Source organism: Balaenoptera ricei, chromosome 19 (assembly GCF_028023285.1).
Source record: "Balaenoptera ricei isolate mBalRic1 chromosome 19, mBalRic1.hap2, whole genome shotgun sequence".
Taxonomy (NCBI): domain Eukaryota; kingdom Metazoa; phylum Chordata; class Mammalia; order Artiodactyla; family Balaenopteridae; genus Balaenoptera; species Balaenoptera ricei.
The window spans coordinates 14440961-14461169 of NC_082657.1; the positions used below are offsets into that span (position 1 = coordinate 14440961).

A 20209-nucleotide genomic window follows, 5' to 3' on the forward strand; every position below is an offset into this window, starting at 1 on the left:
CACAAATTTTTTGCTATACTTCCCATCAAAAGGTGGTGTCTCATTCCCCTTGTCTTGAAAACAGACCAGCCTCAGGGATTCACTTCTCACAAACAAAGTGTGATGGAAGTGGTGCTGAGTGTATTCGTCTGCTCAGGCTGCCATAATGAAATACTATAGACTAGGTGGTTTAAACATCAGAAATTCATTCTCTCAGTTTTGGAGGCTGGGAAGTCCGAGATCAGGGAGCCAGCATGGTTGGGTGAGGGCTGTCTTCCTAGCTTGCAGACCGCTGCCTTTCCACTGAGTCCTCACATGGCAGAAAGAGAGAGAACAAGTTCTCTGGTGTCTATTTTTTTTTTTTTTTTTGGCGCATTGGGTTTTCGTTGCTGCGCGCAGGCTTTTTCTAGCTGTGGCGAGCGGGGGCTACTCTTTGTTGTGGTGCGCGGTCTTCTCACTGCGGTGGCCTCTCTGGCTGTGCTGTGGGGCACGGTCTCTAGGCATGCGAGCTTCAGTAGTTGTGGAGCGCAGGCTCTAGAGTGCAGGCTCAGTAGTTGTGGCTCACGGGCTTAGTTGCTCCATGGCATGTGGGATCTTCCCGGACCAGGGCTCGAACCCGTGTCCCCTGCATTGGCAGGCAGATTCTTAACCACTGTGCCACCAGGAGAGTCCACTGGTGTCTATTCTTATAAGGGCACAATTCCCATCAGACCAGGGCCCTGCCTTCATGACCTCATCTAACCCTAATTACCTCCCAAAGGCCCCATCTCCAAATATCATCATACTGGAGGTGAGGGCTTCAATATATAAATTTTGGTGAGATACAAAAAATCAGTGTATAACAGTGACTTCTGAGGCTAGGTCATAAAAGACTTGGCTGTCTTGGGATGCTTTTTCTTGGAATCCAGTTGCCATGTTGTAAGGAAGCCCAAGGCATATGAAGAGGTTTTGTGTTCTAGCCGACAGCCAGCATCAATTGCCAGACACATGAGTGAGAAAGCCTGGAATGAGATGACTCTGGCCCTAGACACCATCTGGCTTCAATGGCATGAGAGACCCAAGTAAGAACCGCTCAGCTGAGCCCAGTCACTCCCAGAACCATGAGAGGTAAATGTAATAAATTCTTGCTGTTTTACACCACTAAGTTTAGCACAGTTTGTTATGCATCCAGTGATAACAGGAGCAGTGAATTAGGAGTGGGGAAAGACTTCTAAAACAAAACTTCCAAAGTATAAACCATAAGGCAAAACAACTGATGAATTTGCTCATATTAAAATTAAGTCTCTTTTCAAGGAAAGACATCATAGACAAAGTTAGTATTTAATGGGAAGAATGAGAGAAGATATTTGCAGCGTTTAAAACTGATGAGTGATTACAATTCAGAAACCACTAGGAACTCCTGCAAATCAACACAGAAAGACAACAACCCTGATAGAAAAATACACAAGGGACACAAACGTATGACTGTGAGGACAGGAAGCCCAAACTATTCGCCAGCACATTAGGAAATGCTCAAAATCAATAGTAATCTGAAAATGCAAATTAAAACAACAATGAGATGTCATCTAACATCTATTTATTGGGCAAAATTTAGAAATCTGGATAATACCAAGTGTCGGCAGGAATAGCAGTGGCACTGACCAAGAGAACAGACCAGAAAGCATGCAAGCAGTATGTGGAAATACAGTGAGCGAGCTGGATAAATGCTTGGCTGTGAATCATGGTCCAGGCTTCTAGAGAGTAACCCATTCATTCATTCACAAATTTTTCTAGATGTTACAAAATGATAGCAATTACTGCCCTAGGTTTATTAAATATTTTCTTTTCTCTAGTTCACTACTACTTCTTTTGATTACTAGTTTTTATTGAAGAAACAATTTTATCATGAATATGATTTTAAAAATTAAGTATTACAAAAGGATATACAGTGAAAATAAGTCTCCCTCTTGGGGAGTCAAGTGATGTTATCAATTTCTTATGTAAACTTCCAGAAATACATCATTTTTATGTAAATGGAAGCCTATTACATACAATTTACTGTATATTTTTCTTACTTTTTTTCATTACATTATATCTTAGAAGTCATTCCATATTATCACATTCGACCTCATTCTTTTCTTTTCTTTCTTTCACTATTTAATTAATTAATTTATTTGGAGGGGGAGTGTCTTGGAAAAAAAACGTAATTTGAACATATTTTCTAGTTTCAAAAACATCCTTCTTCCTTATTTTGACTTCAGTTTTATTAAATGCCAACCAGAGCGGAGTGAAAACTGTCTGGCTGGGACCTTGGCAGCTCTCTGGGGTTTAGAGGGCAGGCAAGGTGGGTCTTGCCCTCACGTGGAGACCCCCTACCTCACTTTTTTCTAACAGTTTCAGAGTATTCTGTTTTATTGATGTATTAGAACTCTATCCATTCATTAATTCAATAAGTATCCATATTTTGTTCATTCTCTCTGTGCAAGGGAGAGAGCAGAGACCCATGCAAGGACATGGGAAGAGGGACACTTAAGAAACAGCAGGTGCAAAAGTCTAAGACAAGAACGTGCTTGGCATGTTAAAGGGGCAGCGAGGCCAGTGTTGGTGAAAGGCAGTGAGCAAGGATGAGAGTGAAAGGGAATGAGATAGGAGAGGTGGCCTGGAGCCAGATCATGCAGAGCCTCATTCACAGATATTTTTGAGCACCTATTATGTGCCTGGCACTATTCTGGGTACCAGTTTATATCAGGAGTTTATATTCTAGCAGGGCAAAACAGATAATAAGCAATATCATAAGCAAGTGGATTATATAATATGTTAGAAGGTGATAAGAATTATGGAAAACATTAAACGGGAAAAAAAGAGAAAAAATTAAACAGAATAAAGAGATTGGAAGCGCTGGGCTAGGGAAGATTGCAATTTTCAATAGGGTGGTTGGTAGATACAAAAATGGCCCCCCAAACTGTTCACATCCGAAAACCCAGAACCTGTGAATATGTTACCTTACATGGCAGAAGGGCCTTTGCGGATAGGATTAAATTAAGGATCTTGAACTGAGAGGATTATTCTGGATTATTCACGTGGGCCCAGTGTAATCACAAGGATCATTCAAGGAGGAAGCAAGAGGGTCAGAGTGAGCGAGATGGGACGATGGAAGCAGAGGTTGAGTGATGGGCTTTGAAGACAGAGGAGGTTCCATGAGCTAAGGAGTGAAGGTGGAAAAGGTAAGGAAACAGACTCTTCCCTAAAGCCTCCACCAGGAACACAGCTCCACTGACACCTTGATTTTTAGCCCCGTGAGACCCATTTCAGACTTCCTGATTAATTGCATTGTGTTTTCCTGCTTCTTTGAATACCCAGTGAGCTTTTTTTTAAAAAAAAAGATTTATTATTTATTTATTTTTGGCTGCGTCAGGTCTTAGTTGTAGCACGTGGGATCTTAGTTGAGGCATGTGGGATCTTTAATTGTGGCGCGTGGGCTTCTCTCTAGTTGTGGCGTGCGGGTTTTCTCTTCTCTAGTTGTGGCAGTCAGGCTCCAGGGCACGTGGGCTCTGTAGTTTGTGGCACGCGGGCTCAAGTTGAGGCGCGCGAACTCAGTAGTTGTGGCACACGAGCTCAGTAGTTGTGGCACGCAGGCTCCGTAGTTGTGGCACGTGGGCTGAGTAGTTGTGGCTCGCGGTCTCTAGAGAGCAGGCTCAGTAGTTGTGGCGCAAGGGTTTATTTGCTCCGTGGCATGTGGGATCATCCCGGACCAGGGCTGAAACCCACGTCCCCTGCATTGGCAGGCGGATTCTTATCCACTGCGCCACCAGGGAAGTCCCATACCCTGTTTTTTTGGGTTTTTTTTTTTCACAATGTTTTTATTTTTATTCAACTATAAGCAAACAGCAGAATTAACACAACATTCAGCAACTAGAGACCAGCTTTTCTTACACCGAAGAGTGATCAATTTAACAGGCACAGACTTTCGGATTTCTGATGACCTCTCACTCAGCCCTGCAGCTCATCTAGATGGCCAAGCTTTAACAGCAACTCTCTCCCTATTGCTTTTTTCAGTATTGCTCTTTAAAGGAGCCAGAGCAGGACACTGACACCCAATAACCAGCCTGAGATGTATCACATGGGGGACTAGCGGACGTGCCGGCCCCTGGTTGTCTTAGTGAGAGACAGGGCCATGAAAACACATGCCAGAAGATGCCATCACAGACAATCTTGGGCTCGGGCTCACAAAGGCAGAGGCAATCAACCTTTTCTTTTTTTCAACCTCCCTTAAAGATTCTTTGATGCTCTGTTCTAATACTGCAGACCTGGTCTTTTTACCAGAATTTTTTTCTTCTTTAACATCTGGGTTGTTATTCTTATATTAACATTTTGATGACCCCATCCTAGTACCAAAATATCCCCCAACAAAACGGAGTTCAAATTTGATCAAAACATAAACCCCCTAGAATTACAGAGGACAGGCAGAAGGAAAAGTCACCCTAAACCTAAATCTGACCGCTCAGGGATCAGGCAGGGGGAAGGGGAGAAATCTACATGTATCACTAAACTGAAACACTGCTTGGGAACTCTGGGACCGTGTCCATCTCCTGGCTTTCCTCTACTTCCCAGACAGCTGCTCATACTGTTTGGGCACATAGTCATCCCATTCGGCCTGGTAACACGTGCCGGCCACCGGAGCCCCGAGCTCGTACTTTTTGCGGAAATTCGCCACCTTGAATTTGCCACGGTGGTCTCCAGATCGGTTGCTGAGAATGGGCTCATCACACTTCAGTGGCCTGTCCTGCTCGTAAACCAGCCAGATGTAGCGGTGAAGCCCTGTGCCCTTGGGAGGCCCAGAGCCCACATGATAGGAGAGGACCGTGCCACTGCTGGTGTCGTTGCCCTTCATGTTGACCACCAGGAAATGGTGCCATTCCCTGTATTTGGGGTCCTTCCTGCTGGGAGCATCCGGGTCTGTCAAGACCAAGGTATACAGTTTACCTGGATCGAGGCCATCCCATGCAATGCTGGTGGGCCGGTTCTTAACCTGGGTGGGTGTCAGCACTTTGCCCAGCTCGTCAACCTCCACCCCGCCGTATTTGACCTGCAGCGGGTGCTGCGGCCTCTCGTCCACTTCCTGCAGGTTCAAAGGCCCGGACCACTTGCTGAGGTCCACCGGCATCGCGAAGCTGAGAGGATCGGACAGCAGGGAAAGCTGCGGGAGGACTCACGCAGGGTAACAGCCCACACTCCCAGCAGTCTGCCCATACCCTGTTTTTAATAATGGAAATTTAGTTGTCTTGCCCTATAAGAAGGCTACTGAAGGAATGTCAACTCTGAGATTCCAATATCCCCTCATGAGACCATCTTTCCCCACTAGTGGCCAATAGCAGACTAATAATTACCTCTCAAAAGAGGCATACCTGTCAGCAGTGGGGCAAGTCTCTCAGTCCAAAATCCTAAGGGGTGGCCCACATGGCAGCATTTCATTGCCAAAGGCACTGCCCTTCTGGGAGGCTGGATTTGGGCAGGGGGAGCCCTTGCTCCTGGGGTTCCAAGGGTGTTCACTGGACAAACCTGTTTGTCTACCTCACTCCACATTATCTTTTCTTTATACGTGTGCTTGCGAAATGTGTATTGATGGGGAATTCCCTGGCCGTCCAGTGGTTAGGACTCTGTACTTTCACTGCCGAGGGCCTGGGTTCAATCTCTGGTCAGGGAACTAAGATCCCAAAAGCAGCGGCACAGCCAAAAAAAGAAAAAAGAAAGTGTATTGATGTGGCATATGCTTCTAATCTATGTAATTGCAATTTTATTATGTATCCTACTCTACGTGTCCCTCAATACTGTAAGGTAAAGCTCTATCCACGTTGCTCTGTGCATATTTCATCCCATCTTCTCATTGCCCACAGGACCCCCTGGTGTGTGTTCCTTGAAGTTTAACTGCCCACGCCCCCAAGGTGAAACCCAGGGCAGCCGGCTGCCCCCAGCGCCAACCACCACAAGTAATGCTCAGCGGACATCCTTAGGCACCACCCCTTACAGACCCATGTGAGAATTTCTAGGGGATGCCACCTAGGAGCATGATTTCTGGGAAGGAGGGAGGTGCATATCGCCCTCCAGAATGGCCTCCCAGGCCACTCCTACCCCCAGTGCATGAGAGTTCCTGGGTCTCTACATCCCCTCCACCACTTGACATGATCCAGCTTTCTAATTTTTGTCTGTCTACTAGGTGCTAAGTGACTGCTCATTGTTTTTTCCCCACTTTTTATTATGAAAAATTTCACATGTATAGAAAATCTGAAGGGAATTTTGCCATGAACACTCATATTCTGGCTGTTTTTACTTCCATTTTTCTGAGTACTAATGATTTTGAACTCACTTTCATATGCTTGACAGTTTTTTAGTCTTCTGACATTTAAGTGCTCACATCCTTTGCTCACCCTATTTTTTGGGGAGGGAGGAGGTGGTTGTAGTGTTCTTTTTTTTAAATATAAATTTATTTATTTATTTGGCTGCGTTGGGTCTTTGTTGCTGCACGCGGGCTTTCTCTAGTTGCAGTGAGCGGGGGCTACTCTTCATCACGGTGCACAGGCTTCTCATTGCGGTGGCTTCTCCTGCTGCGGAGCATGGGCTCTAGGCGCGCAGGCTTCAGTAGTTGTGGCACGTGGGTTTAGTTGCTCTGCGGCATGTGGGATCTTCCCGGACCAAGGCTCGAACCCATGTCCCCTGCTTTGGCAGGCGGACTCTTAACCACTGTGCCACTAGGGAAGTCCCTTTTTCTTTTTCTTAAAAAAATTTTTTTTTATTTATTTGTCTGCGCCGGGTCTTAGTTGCAGCACGCGGGATCTTTGTTGCAGCACGTGGAACCTTTAGTTGCAGCATGCAGATCTTTTAGTTGCGGCATGTGGGATCTTTGTTGTGGCATGTGGAATCTTTAGTTGCAGCATGCATGTGGGATCTAGTTCCCTGATCAGGGATCAAACCCGGGCCCTCTGCATTGGGAGCATGGAGTCTTAACCACTGGACCACCAGGAAAGTCCCTGTTGTGTTTATTTTTAAGGGTTCTTTGAATATTCTTATTATTAATCCTTTGTCAGTTTCAGACATGGTACCTTTCATTTACCTGTCTATTAGTTTTGTTCATAGTTCCTTCATTAAACAGAATCCTCGGAAATTTATTTTGGAGATTTCCAAGCATACAGAAAGCAGAGAGACTAGCATAGTGATCGCCCACTTAGCCATCACCCAGCTCCAACAATTCTCAGTGCACAGTTATTCTTATTTCAATTATCCTCCTTAAACTTTTATTTTTTTTTGAGATGCAACACTTTCTTTTTCAAAATTTCAAACATACAGAAAAGTTGAAGTAATTGTTCAGTGAACACCCATATACCCATCAGCAGGACTCTACCATTAGCATTTTAATCTACTGGCTTTATCACTCATTTTTCTCTCTATCCATCCCACCACCTACCCATCACATTTTTTTTAATGCATTTCAAAGTAAGTTCCACACTCTTCCACTAAACATTTCAGCAAGTGTATTAGTATGAGTTGAATTGTGTCCCCCCAAAAAAGATATGTTGAAGTTCTAACTCCTTGCACTTTAGAATGTGACCTTATTTCCAAATAATAAGATGCAGATATAGGGACTTCCCTGGTGGTCCAGCGGTTAAGACTCCATGCTTCCATTGCAGGGGGCACGGGTTTGATCCCCGATTCCTGGTCAGGGAGCTAGGATCCCACACGCCGTGAGGTGTGGCCAAAAAAAAAAAAAAAAAAAGATGCAGGTATAATTAGTTAAGAGGAAGTCATGCTAGAAGTTCTTAACTCAAAATGACTGGTGTCCTTATAAGAAGACAGCCACGTGAAGACACAGAGACACACTAAGAGGCCATGTGAAGACAGAGGCAGAGATTGGAGTGATGCAGCCACAAGCCAAGGAGCTCCTGGGACTACCAGAAGCTTGAAAGAGGCAAGGAAGGATCCTCTCCTGGAAGCTTCGAGAGAGCATGGTCAGGCAGACACCTTGATTTCAGACTTCTGGCCTCCAGAATCATGAGAGAATAAATTTCTGTTGTTTTAAGCCGCCCAGTTTGTGGTACTTTGTTATGGCAGCCCTAGGAAACTAATACACATACCGTTACCTAGAGTTCAAGATTTATTTTATTTATTTATTTATTTATTTATTTATTTATTTTTGGCTGCGTTGGGTCTCCGTTGCTGCGTGTGGGGTTTCTCTAGTTGCAGCGAGCGGGGGCCACGCTTCGCTGTGGTGCACGGGCTTCTCATTGCGGTGGCTTCTCTTGTTGTGGAGCACGGGCCCCAGGCGCGTGGGCCTCAGCAGTTGCGGTGCACGGGCTCAGCAGTTGTGGCTCGTGGGCTCCAGAGAGCAGCCTCAGCAGCTGTGGAGCACAGGCCCAGTCGCTCCACGGCTCGTGGGATCTTCCCAGACCAGGGCTCGAACCCGTGTCCCCTGTATTGGCAGGAGGACTCTTAACCACTGCGCCACCAGGGAAGCCCTATTTACTTTTTTTTAAGGTAAAATTTGTACACAAAGAAATGCAAAATCTTAAGTATGCTATTCAATGGGTTTTGACAAATGCTTATAACTGTGTAATCCCAATCTTTGTTAAGAAATAGAACACACACGAAAAGAAATAGGACATCACTATCATCCAAGAAAATTCCCTTACTTCACTTTAGCTGTAATACTTTAAAACAAACCCTAATTTTTAAGCCACAAAAAACAAACCAACCCTAGCTATAATTATCTATCTCAAATATTTCATTATCTATCTCAAACAAGTAATGACTTTACAAAAATCATAACCACAATGCCATTATCACATCAAAAAAAAAAAAAAAAAAAAACAACGAAGGACTTCCCTGGCGGTCCAGTGGTTAGGACTCTGTGCTTCCAATGCTGGGGCCGCGGGTTCAATCCCTGGTCGGGGAACTAAGATTTCACATGCCCCGTGGCGCGGCCAAAAAATTTTTAAAAATATAAGAATAAAAAAGATGAACGAGGTGCTGTGTGAATGAAGCTGTTTTATGCTCCGATTTGCCCCCTTGTTGCTGCAGAGAACCTCCATGGAGCTTGTTTGGTCAACATGCCTGTGGGTTCTGGCAGGTCTGGCTGTGGGTCTGGGCTTTGGGGCCCTGGCCAAGGTTGCCAAGAAGAGTCTCCGTCCCGAGGATCCTTCAGGGAAGAAGGCCGTGCTGGATTCCAGCCCCTTCCTGTCGGAGGCCGACAGGGAGCGCATCGTGCGCGCGCTCTGCAAGGTGCGCGGGGACGGCGCTCAAGCTGGGCCAGATGCTGAGCTTCCAGGACGACGCCTTCATCAAACCCCATCTGGCCAAGATCTTCGAGCGGGTCAGACAGAGCGTGGACTTCATGACACTGAAACAGATGATGAAAACTCTCAACAACGACCTGGGCCCCAACTGCTGGGACAAGCCTCCATCGGGCAGGTGCACCTGGCTCGCGTGAAAGTCGTCCGCGAGGTGGCCATGAAAATCCAGTAGCCCGGGGCTTCCCTGGTGGTGCAGTGGTTAAGAATCCGCCTGCCAATGCAGGGGACACGGGTTCGAGCCCTGGTCCAGGAAGATCCCACATGCCGCGGAGCAACTAAGCTGGTGCGCCACAACTACTGAGCCTGCACTCTAGAGCCTGCGAGCCACAACTACTGAAGCCCGTGCGCCTAGAGCACATGCTCCGCAACAAGAGAAGCCACCTCTATGAGAAGCCCGCGCACTGCAACAAAGAGTAGCCCCTGCTCACCGCAACTAGAGAAAGCCCGCGCGCAGCAACGAAGCCCCAACACAGCCAAAAATAAGAAACAAATAAAATAAATAAATTTATATAAAAAAAGAAAAAAGGTCCAGTAGCCCGGTGTGGCCCAGAGCATCAACTGTGACGTCAACAAGCTCATGACCGTGCTGAACAGGAGCAACATGCTTCCGGAAGGCCTGTTCCGTGAGCACCTGCTCGACGTGCCGAGGCAGGAGCTGGCCCTCGAGTGCGACTGCCAGCAGGAGGCCGCCTGTGTGGGCAGGTTCAGGGAGCTGCTGAAGGACCACCCCTTCTTCTACACGCCTGAGACTGTGGAGGAGCTCTGAAGCCCCCACGTGCTGACCACGCAGCTGGTGTCTGGCTTCCCCCTTGGCCCAGGCCGAGGGGCTGAGCCAGGAGATCCGGAACGAGATCCGCTACCATATCCTGGTCCTGTGCCTGCAGGAGCAGTTCCAGTTCTGCTTCATGCAGACAGACCCCAACTGGGCCAACTTCTTTGATGGCGCTCAGCAGCACAGGGTGACTATTCTGGACTTCGGGGCAGCTCAGGAACACGAAGGATCCTTCACGGACCGCTACATCCAGATCATCAGGGCTGCTGCTGACCAGGACAGGGAGGCCGTGCTGAAGAACTCCATAGAGATGAAGTTCCTTACCGGCTATGAGGTCAAGGCCGTGGAAGATACCCACTTGGACGCCATCCTCATCCTGGGGGAGGCCTTTGCCTCGGAGGAGCCCTTTGACTTTGGCGCCCAGAGCACCACCGCGAAGATCCACCACCCGATCCCCATCATGCTGAAGCACCGAGGAGACCTACTCCCTGCAGAGGAAGCTGGGGGGCTCCTTCCTCACGTGCTCCAAGCTGAAGGCCCCGTTCCCCTGCAAGGCCACGTTCGAGGAGGCCTACAGCAACTACCGCAGGAGGCAAGCCGCGCAGCATAGCCACGGGCCGGCCGCTCGGCCGGACCCTCCGTCCTGTGCCGCTAAAACTAGTAGGAAGCAGGTGGTGCCCCTGCTCCATTTAAACTTCGTACGGCACGAGAGGGGTGGCCACGCAGAGCCTGTCGCCAGCGCTTATGCACAGTTTTTATTGCTAAGTGGGTATGGGGTGAGAGGCGCAAGAATGAAAATGCAACCCCACTGCCGTCTGTCAGAATCTGCTCATTGTTTATTCATCCTCTGAAATGACTCTCGATAAAAAGACGATGTTATGTCCTTTTCCTTTTTGTAACAGTGGTTTTTGCTAATGTGAAGGTTAACCAGAAGATGAGAGTTCTCCCTTTGAATCCCTGCCACCAAAAGCAAACAAAACAAAAACAAACAAACAAAAAAACCAGAAAAGCCTTTTTGGATTTTATTGAGCATGTAATATAAGGTTTGTGTGTGTGTGTTTCTAGCAGGAGATTTGTGTTTTCCGCCTTTTCCTGTCTGGCCTGGATCTGGAGCTTGAAGTGCTGATGTGAGCATTGCCAAAAAGTACTCCTTCACCAGGAGAGACCCACCCACACTTGCTCTCTGGCTGGTCCTAGAGGTTTTTTTATTTTTTACTTTTTAATTTTTTTTTATGTTTGACTGCATTGGGTCTTCGTTGCTGCTCACGGGCTTTCTCTAGTTGCGGCGAGTGGGGCCTACTCTTCATTGATGTGCATGAGGTTCTCATTGCGGTGGCTTCTCTTGTTGCAGAGCACGGGCTCTAGGCTCGTGGGCTTCAGTAGTTGTGGCGCGTGGGCTCAGTAGTTGTGGCTTGCGGGCTCTAGGGCCCAGGCTCCATAGTTGTGGCGCACGGACTTAATTGCTCCGCGGCATGTGGGATCTTCCCGGAGCACAGCTCGAACCCGTGTCCTCTGCACCGGCAGGCAGATTCTTAACCACTGCGCCACCAGGGAAGCCCTCTTAGAGGTTTTTTGACAACCAGAGGTTTCCAGAGAACTGCTGCCTCCTGTGGGGAAGGGCAGGAGATGCAGAAGGGGAGAGAAAGCCACATGCTCTGTCTCTGGGCTCCAAGACTGGTGTGTGTGGGGCCCTTCCTCCCACTCCAGGCCCCTGGGCCCTTGTGGAAGGAAATGATATGCACTTGTCACCTGGTTGGACCCAAGGGGTCATTTCAGGCTCTGTTAATCTTCATACAGTTCTTGTAATTGTCTGATTTACTTGTTTCAATTTTTAAAAAAATGCTGAAATAAAAAGAACGATAGGGCTTCCCTGGTGGCGCAGTGGTTGAGAGTCCGCCTGCCAATGCAGGGGACGCGGGTTCGAGCCCTGGTCTGGGAGGATCCCATGTGCCGCGGAGCGACTGGGCCCGTGAGCCACAACTGCTGAGCCTGAGCGTCTGGAGCCTGTGCTCCGCAACGAGAGAGGCCGCGATGGTGGGAGGCCCGCGCACCGTGATGAAGAGTGGCCCCCACTCGCCGCAACTGGAGAAAGCCCTCGCACAGAAACGAAGACCCAACACAGCCAAAAATAAATAAATAAATAAATAAATAATAAATGAAAAAAATTAAAAAAAAAAAAAGAACGATATTTCCTTAATATCTTATAATACACACCCTGTGTTCAAATATCCCAGTTATCTCAGAAATGTCTTTTTAAGTTAGTTTGTTCAAATCAGGATCTATACAAGATCCACATGTTGTGTTTTTAAACTACAGGGATTCTCAGCCTGAGGTCCTGGGACCTCCAACTGGTCCAGAGTTCTTGGCGTCTATCACCATTGGTGGGAAAAAACTGACGTCTATGTTTTCACTAACCTCTAATGACATTTGATATTTTTGTCAATTATGGATTTTGGCAACAAATCACAATACTATTGCCAGAACCTATGACCTTGTCACCCAAATAAATCACAGATGTTTTATAGCACATTACAGTTGTTGCAGATCTCTTGAAACATTGGTTTTACTCATCACCGCTTAGAAATTATGGTAGTTATTGAATCTGCAGCCAGATCTTATTCTTCAATGTATTAATAAAGAAGCACATATATTACTATATCGCAATTATTATTATTTTTACTAACTGTATGTTAATGCAATGAGTTTCCTCTGTAACCCTCTGGATTTTATGCTTTTATAAACTTGATTCTGAAAAGAGCCCCATGCGCTTTGCTAGATGCTCAGGCACATACAGGTCTCCGGCATGCAAAAGCTTAAAACAACACTCGCTAACAGGGCCTTTGTCTTTAAAGCCAATTATTTGTTGAAAAACCCAGGTCATGCAACCCCATTTTTTAAAAAAAGTTAATTAATTTATTTATTTTGGGCTGCATTTGGGTCTTCGTTGCTTTGCGCGGGCTTTCTCTAGTTGCAGCCAACAGGGGCTACTCTTTATTGCTGTGGGTGGGCTTCTCACTGCAGTGGCTTCTCTTGTTGCAGAGCACGGGCTCTAGGAGCACAGGCTTCAGTAGTTGTGGTGCACGGGCTTAGTTGCTCTGCAGCATGTGGGATCTTCCCAGACCAGGGCTCGAACCCGTGTCCCCTGCACTGGCAGGCGGATTCTTAACCACTGCGCCACCAGGGAAGTCCACCACACTTTCTTCTATTAACTTTATAGATTTACCTTTCATATGTGGGTCTTTGATGGAGCTGGAGCGGCAGATGTCTTTCCCAGAGCTGACCGCCCATCCAGTAGAACCCAAGTCCCCTTTTCCAGTTAGGGATGCCCCCTGAGAGGGGACAGGGTGGGTGCTGGGGTCACTATGGCCGTGGGGATCACAGTCTCTTACATTTTCCGCCTGGCTCACCACTCACTCCTAACACAATCCTCACATCCAGGTAGATGCTCCTTCGACCTCCCCCAGCCTCCCCATGCCCCCACCACCTCTCTGCCAGGGATCTGGTCCTCTGCCCAACCCCGGCCCCTCCAGCGACCTTGGCCCTCGTCATGCCCATGCCCGATACACACAGCCCCTCCAATCTCAGTTTCATGCTTCTTGCTCTTTATCCGCCGTCTCCTCTCTCCCAGCTCCCTCCCTCCAATCCCCCAACCCTGCCAGGACCTACGGCCCCATCGATGCCCCTCCCCTTTCACTGTCCTTCAGCCCTGCAAGTCTGTGGTCACTCACCAAAGTGGCTCCCTTGGATCCACCCCCCCAACTCCCTCTCTTTATTATTCTCACTTGGGAAACCCCCAATCTGGCTAAATCAAACTTGGCCTCTACTCCATGCCTCTGTCCTCTTCCAAGAGCTCAAAACTTCGAGTTCCTGACCAGCCCCTCAAGGGGTCTTCGGTGCATCCTCTCTCTTTTCCCCCATCTCTGCTCCCAGCTCATTTCACTGAAGCCGTAGGAGAGAATGTCCTCAATCTCCCACCTCCTGGCGTCTGCTCCACACATCTCCTCCTCCTCCTGATATGGATCAAGCCTCACTAAGGCTGACCCCCACTTGGGGACTCGCTTGTTTCCTCTTGTCTCCATCACTGCTCCAGCAATGCTCCCCTCTCACCTGCGTCGTCACCTTCCTGATCATTCCCGCTGGCATACAGATGTATTGTAACTCCTTCCATCTTAAAACAAGACAGAAGGCAAAACTCTTTGACCTTCTCCAGCCACAGCCCTGTTTCTTGGTTCCCCTTTACAGCAAAATTTCTCACCAGAGATGTCTCCAGTTCTCTTCTACACTCTTTCCAATCAAATGTTCACATTCTACTCCTCCTCCACCCCTGCTCCATGGAAGTGCTCGTGTCAGGGTCCCCCTGGTCCTAATCTAAGTCACATTTCAGTTGTCGTCTTACTTGATCCGTCAGCCCTCACCGTTCCCTGTCTCCTTTGCTCCTGAGACACCGGCCATCCTCTCCTGGTCTTCTCTAGCCTCCCTGCCGGCTCCCTCTCAGTGCTCCCCCTGGTTCCTCCTTACCTTCTGGATCTGTACTGATGGTCACCTCTAGGTCTCCACCTTGTTCCTCCTCTCTCCCTGGAGAGCTCATCCAGTCTCACTTTATGCACCCAACTTTCTCTCTTTAACCCAACCTCCGGACTTACCCAGCAGCACCCCCTTGGATGCCTGATGTACGTCTCAACTCAAGGCTTCTGCTTCTGAAGCTGAGCTCCTGGGCTCTCCCAAACCTGCCCCTCTGGCTGCCGCCCCATCTCGGTGATGGCGCCTCCATCCCTCCAGCTGCTCAGGCCACGGGCCTTCGAGTCCTCCTTGACACTCCACAGACTCTTTCCCTCATGCTCCATAAATTATCCATCGGCAAATTCTGCCCACTCTGCTGTAGTAGGCAGAATAATGGCGCCCCAAAGTTACCGGTTCTAATCCCTCAGAGGGAAAAGAGTCTTTGCAGATGTGATGAAGTTAAGGATCTTGAGATGGGAATAATATCTTGGATTATCCAGGTGGGCCCTAAATACCATCACTTATAAGTATCCTTACAGGACAAAAGCAGAGGGAGAGAAGCACACACACAGAGGAGGAGGTGATGTGAGGATGGAACCTTGAAGACTGGAGTGATGAGGCCACAAGCCACGGAGCATCAACAGCCACCAGAAGCTGGAAGAGGCAAAGAATGGATGTTACCTTACAGCCTCCAGAGGGCGTGCGGCCCTGCTGACACCTTGCTTGCAACTCAGTGATACTGATTTCTGACTTCTGGCCTCCAGAACTGTGAGAGCATAAATTTCTGGGGGCTTTTTGTTTTGTTTTGTTTTTAAATTTTTATTGGAGTATAGTTGATTTAAAATGTTGTGTTACGGCTTCCCTGGTGGCTCAGTGGTTGAGAGTCTGCCTGCTGATGCAGGGGACGTGGGTTCAAGCCCTGGTCCGGGAAGATCCCACATGCCGCGGAGCAACTGGGCCCGTGAGCCACAACTACTGAGCCTGCGTGTCTGGAGCTTGTGCTCCGCAACAAGAGAGGCCGCGACAGTGAGAGGCCCGCGCACCGCGATGAAGAGTGGCCCCCGCTCACCGCAGCTGGAGAAAGCCCTCGCACAGAAACTAAGACTCAACACAGCCAAAAATAAATAAATAAATTTAAAAAAAATGTTGTGTTAGTTTCTACTGTACAGCAAAGTGAATCAGTTATACATACACATATATCTACTCCTTTTTAGATTCTTTTCCCATATAGGCCATTAAGAGTATTGAATAGAGTTCCCTGTGCTATACAGTAGGTCCTTACTAGTTATCTATTTTATACATAGTAGTATGTATATGTCAATCCCAATCTCCCAATTTTTCCCTCCTCCCCTTTTCCCCCTGCTAAACATAAGTTTGTTTTCTACATCTGTGACTCTATTTCTGTTTTGTAAATTTGTTCATTTGTACCATTTTTTTTATTCCACATATAAGTGATATCATATGATATATTTGTTTTTCTCTCTCTGACTTCACTCAGTATGGCAATCTCTAGGTCCATCCACGTTGCTGCAAATGACATTATTTTGTTCTTTTTTATGGCTGAGTAATATTTCATTGTATGTATGTACCACATCTTTATCCATTCCTCTGTCGAATTTCTGTTGTTTTAAGCTGACAAGTTCATGGTCATTTGTTACAGCAGCTGCATTCTGTTGCCTCTCATCACCTTCTTGCCCGATCCTGGCCCCATCCTCCCACCCCAGCCATCTCAGCCCCCTCCCAGGTCTCCTGCCTCCTACCTTGTCCCTACAGTCTGGTCCACACTTGCAGCCATGAGGATCTTTCTAAACAGAAGGAGATGGGGACTTCCCTGGTGGTTCAGTGGTTAAGAATCTGCCTTCCAATGCAGGGGACACATGTTCGATCCCTGGTCCCACATGCCACGGGACAACTAAGCCCACGTGCCACAACTAGAGAGGAGCCCGCGTGCCACATGCCGCAACGAAGATCCCGTGCGCTGCAACTAAGACCCAACGCAGCCAAATATATAAATAAATAAATATTAAAAAAAAAAAAAAACTGAAGGAGATCATGCTGAAAACGATCCACTGTCTCCCCCCTACCCTCAGAATCAAACCCAAACTCCTTACCCTAGGTTTTATGGTCCTACCTGACATGGTCTCACCTTATCCCCGGTCTCAGGATTGTTGCGAGGGTCACGTGAGTGTACACGTTAGCGCAGTGCCCAGCAGAGGTAAGAGTGCCCATCAGGGCAGCACAGGGGGTGCTTTGGGTCAGCAAACCTGAGACCAAGTCCAGACTTCATGATTTCTTTGTGATCTCCAGGCAGGGACCACACCTCTTTGGGCTGTTGAGATTATGTATGTAAAACCCTCAGCCCAGGCGTGGCACACAGTAGGTGTTCTAGTATTGTGTGTTAAAGTGTGCCAAGCACTAAGAGCTCTACATGGACCCAAAGCATCCTCACCACGAACCTGTGATGTTGGAACCATTACTCCCATTTTGCAGATGAGAAAACCAAAGTACCAAAAAGTTCCAGCAGAGCTACTGGGGAAACAGGAGGTTGGTCTGCGGAGTCCACACTCCACCACCGACTCTAAGACCTCTTTTGCAAACCCATACCCTCACCCCTCCCCACCTGAGAGCTTGAGAACCATCCCTTCAATTGCATTTTGTTTCTTCTTTCTGCCTTTGTGCCCAAACACAAACCATGATTCTCAGGGCTTTGCAGTCATTAGAAAGACTTGGGGACTGCATTCTGAGACCTGGGATTCTGGGATCTGCCTTCAGGGACCCTGGATCCCTGGGACTGGGGGGCGGGAGGGTGGGTAGGGATGGCATTTTCATGGAGGGCCTGAGCAGATTCTGACACAGGAAGTCAGCAACCCCCCTTGGAATAGCACAGGGAGGTAGCCTGTGGTTTAGCTTCTGAGTGAGACCGGGATTCAAATCCCAGCTCTCCCCGCCATGATCGGTGGGGACTTTTGGCGAGGGTATTGTCTATATGAGCCCAAGTTGCCTTGTCTGACTCTGAGGTGAAGAGTCCTGCTTCCTAAGTGCGGTCTGTATGATAGTGACATAAGATCTGTAAAAAGCTCAGGAGCCGTCTTGACACACAGGAGGAGCTAAGTCAATGCGACCTTATGTATTGCTGTTATTATTATTAGTTGTTATTGTTGTTGCCCTGGTATTGTGTGGCCGCCTCCCACAGCCTCACGTCCTCTGTACCTCAGCATCCCCGTCTGGGTAGGAGACTTCTGAGGGCCATGTCTGAACACCCCAAGGGCAGCTTAGGGGAGGGCTGTATCCTCTGAAGAATGGCGAGGAAGAGAGGGATCAGGGGGGCTTAGCCAGTGTCTCCCTCAGAGGCCCAAGCTGGGCCCTCAGGGGTCTGGGACAGAGAGGGTCTCCTATTGATTCCACAGGAGCCTCTGGGGGGAGGGGCTCAGACCGTGGTGACCAGGTCCTGGGCAGGGTCTGAGGGTCATAGTCGGGGGACCAGTGTCTCCACTGGCTGGTCCCACTGGCCCCACAATGTCCCTCCAGGATCCGAGGCTTCACGAACAGTCTGTCTGGACAAAGACTGAGGCCACAGTGCCCTCTGGTGGCCAAACCTTTGCGTTCCAGGTTAGGAGACGAGAACAAATTTTGGGAATTGTTTGTTCCCAAGACTTGGATGACAGGTAGATCAGACGTCAGAGCCCCAAGAGGTCAGAACAGGGACTCGTCCTGTGTCTGGAGAGGTCAGGGGTTCAGGACTTGAAAAGACTCCCCTGGAACTTCCTTCAAGGAGCCCTCCCTGACCCCCAGCCTGGGTTAGGAGCCTCCTCTGGGCTCCCACAGCCCCGTGTACCTCCTCTATCCCAGCCCTGCCATCTGCCCTGGCTTCCCCCACCCTTGGCTGTCATTGTGTGGTGGTGGGTCTGTTACCCCACTGACTGTGAGCTTACGGCTCTGCCTGGGGCAGAGCCATCAGACACATCATTCCTGTGCCCCCAGCATGCCCACACAGGGCTGGGGACAATGATACTCTATAGAAATGAGTGAATATGCCTCTTAACCTCTCCCTTCTCTTTGCCTTGAAGCTTTAGCTCCAGACCCTCTGCTGGGAAGGTTTCCTTAATACAACACCCCCGCCACCCCCCAAGCCCGCCGAGTCCCCTTCAGATGGTCCAAGTGTGTGGGAGGGCACAGCCTGGAGCCCACATGACTCCCTCTCCCTGCTGCTTGCACTCTGCAGAGCCAGACAATGGGGAGAGACATGGAGGATAATGACTAATTGATTCATTTATTTATTCAACAAATAATTGTTGAGCACCTGCTATTTTTCAGGCCCTGTTCTAGGCACTGGGGAGACAGCAGTGGAATGAACAACAATCCCGGCCTCATAGAGCTGGTAGTCAAAGGAGTGGAGACAGACACTCAATCAAGTAACTAAATAGGCCTACAACATGATGACGAGTTATGGTAAGTTTTGGGAGAAGGAGAAAGCTTTTAAGAGGAAAGAGAGATTCTGGGGGATGCCATTTTAGCTGAGGTTGTCTCTGAGAAGGTGACATTCAGAAACCTGAATAAAGTGAGAGTTGGAGCCATGCAGGTGTCTGGGGGAGGAGCATTCTAGGCAGTGAGAACAGCAAGTGCAAAGGTCCTGTGGCTGAAGTGCGACTGGAACGTTCCAGGAACAGGGAGGAGGCCAGTGCAGCTGGAGCAAAGTTAGCCAAGGGAAGGAAAAAGGGTGATGAGATCAGAAGTGTGATGGGAGTTGGGAACGGGTTTGAGTAGGGCCTAGAGGGCATAGTGAGGACTTCGAATTTTATTCTAAGTGTGAACGAAGGGACTTCCCTGGTGGTGCAGTGGTTAAGACTCTGTGCTCCCAATGCAGGGGACCTGGGTTTGATCCCTGGTCAGGGAACTAGATCCCCCATGCATGCCGCAACTAAGAATTCTCATGTCACCACTAAAGAGCCCTCGAGCTGCAACTAAGCAGCCCGCCTGCTGCAACTAAGAACCGGAGCAACCAAATAAATAAATAAATATTTTTTTAAAAAGTGTGAAAGAAGCCACTGGAGGTTTTGAGCCAGAGTGCATGTGTGATGCCAGCTGTTTTAAGCAGCTCACTCTGGCTGCCCTGGAGAGAATAGAAATGGACTGTCCATGGGGGAGCAAAAGGGGAGCAGTACCAGGATGGAGGCTGTGAAGGGAGAAGAGTGGGTGGATTCTGGATCTATTCTGTGAATGTGGAGATAACAGCATTTGCTGATGGGTTTGGGGTGTGTGTGAAAATGAAGAGTCAAGGATGACTGATTGCACTTAGAACAAAATCCATTTTCTTTATAATGGCCTACAAGGCCCTACATGATCTGGATCCTTGCTGTCTCCTTAACATTGTCTCCCTCCCCGCCTCCCCCCACACACTCTGCTCGTTACACTAGCTTTCCCACTGATCTTTGAACTTGCCAAGCTTTTCCTCCTTCCCCTCCCATTGCATGGTAGCAGCTTCTCAGGTCTCAGCTCAAATGTCACCTCCTCAGAGCAGCCACTTTCTTTATAATGCTTATCACTCTCTAAAATGATCAGTTTATTTGTTTGTTTATCATCTTTTTTCCTCCACTAAAAGGTCAGCTCCTTGAGGGCAGCAACTTTGCCTGTTTGTCAC

At 48.3% G+C, this 20209-nt stretch overlaps 1 protein-coding gene and 1 pseudogene across 1 annotated transcript; one reads left to right on the forward strand and one right to left on the reverse strand.

The window, feature by feature from the left end:
- Positions 1–3882: 3882 nt before the first annotated feature.
- On the reverse strand, positions 3883–5195 carry LOC132353274 (phosphatidylethanolamine-binding protein 1-like). The gene has a single exon (XM_059904351.1). It carries the CDS (start codon positions 5120–5122, stop codon positions 4559–4561), a length of 564 nt encoding a protein of 187 aa, XP_059760334.1. The 5' UTR covers positions 5123–5195; the 3' UTR covers positions 3883–4558.
- Positions 5196–9036: 3841 nt separating this feature from the next.
- Positions 9037–11202, forward strand: LOC132353991 (atypical kinase COQ8A, mitochondrial-like; annotated as a pseudogene).
- The last annotated feature ends 9007 nt before the right edge of the window (positions 11203–20209 follow it).

What these genes read in the sequence shown, in the direction of transcription:
- LOC132353274 (XM_059904351.1), bottom strand. Translation starts at nt 5,122, where the DNA reads ATGCCGGTGGACCTCAGCAAGTGGTCCGGGCCTTTGAACCTGCAGGAA.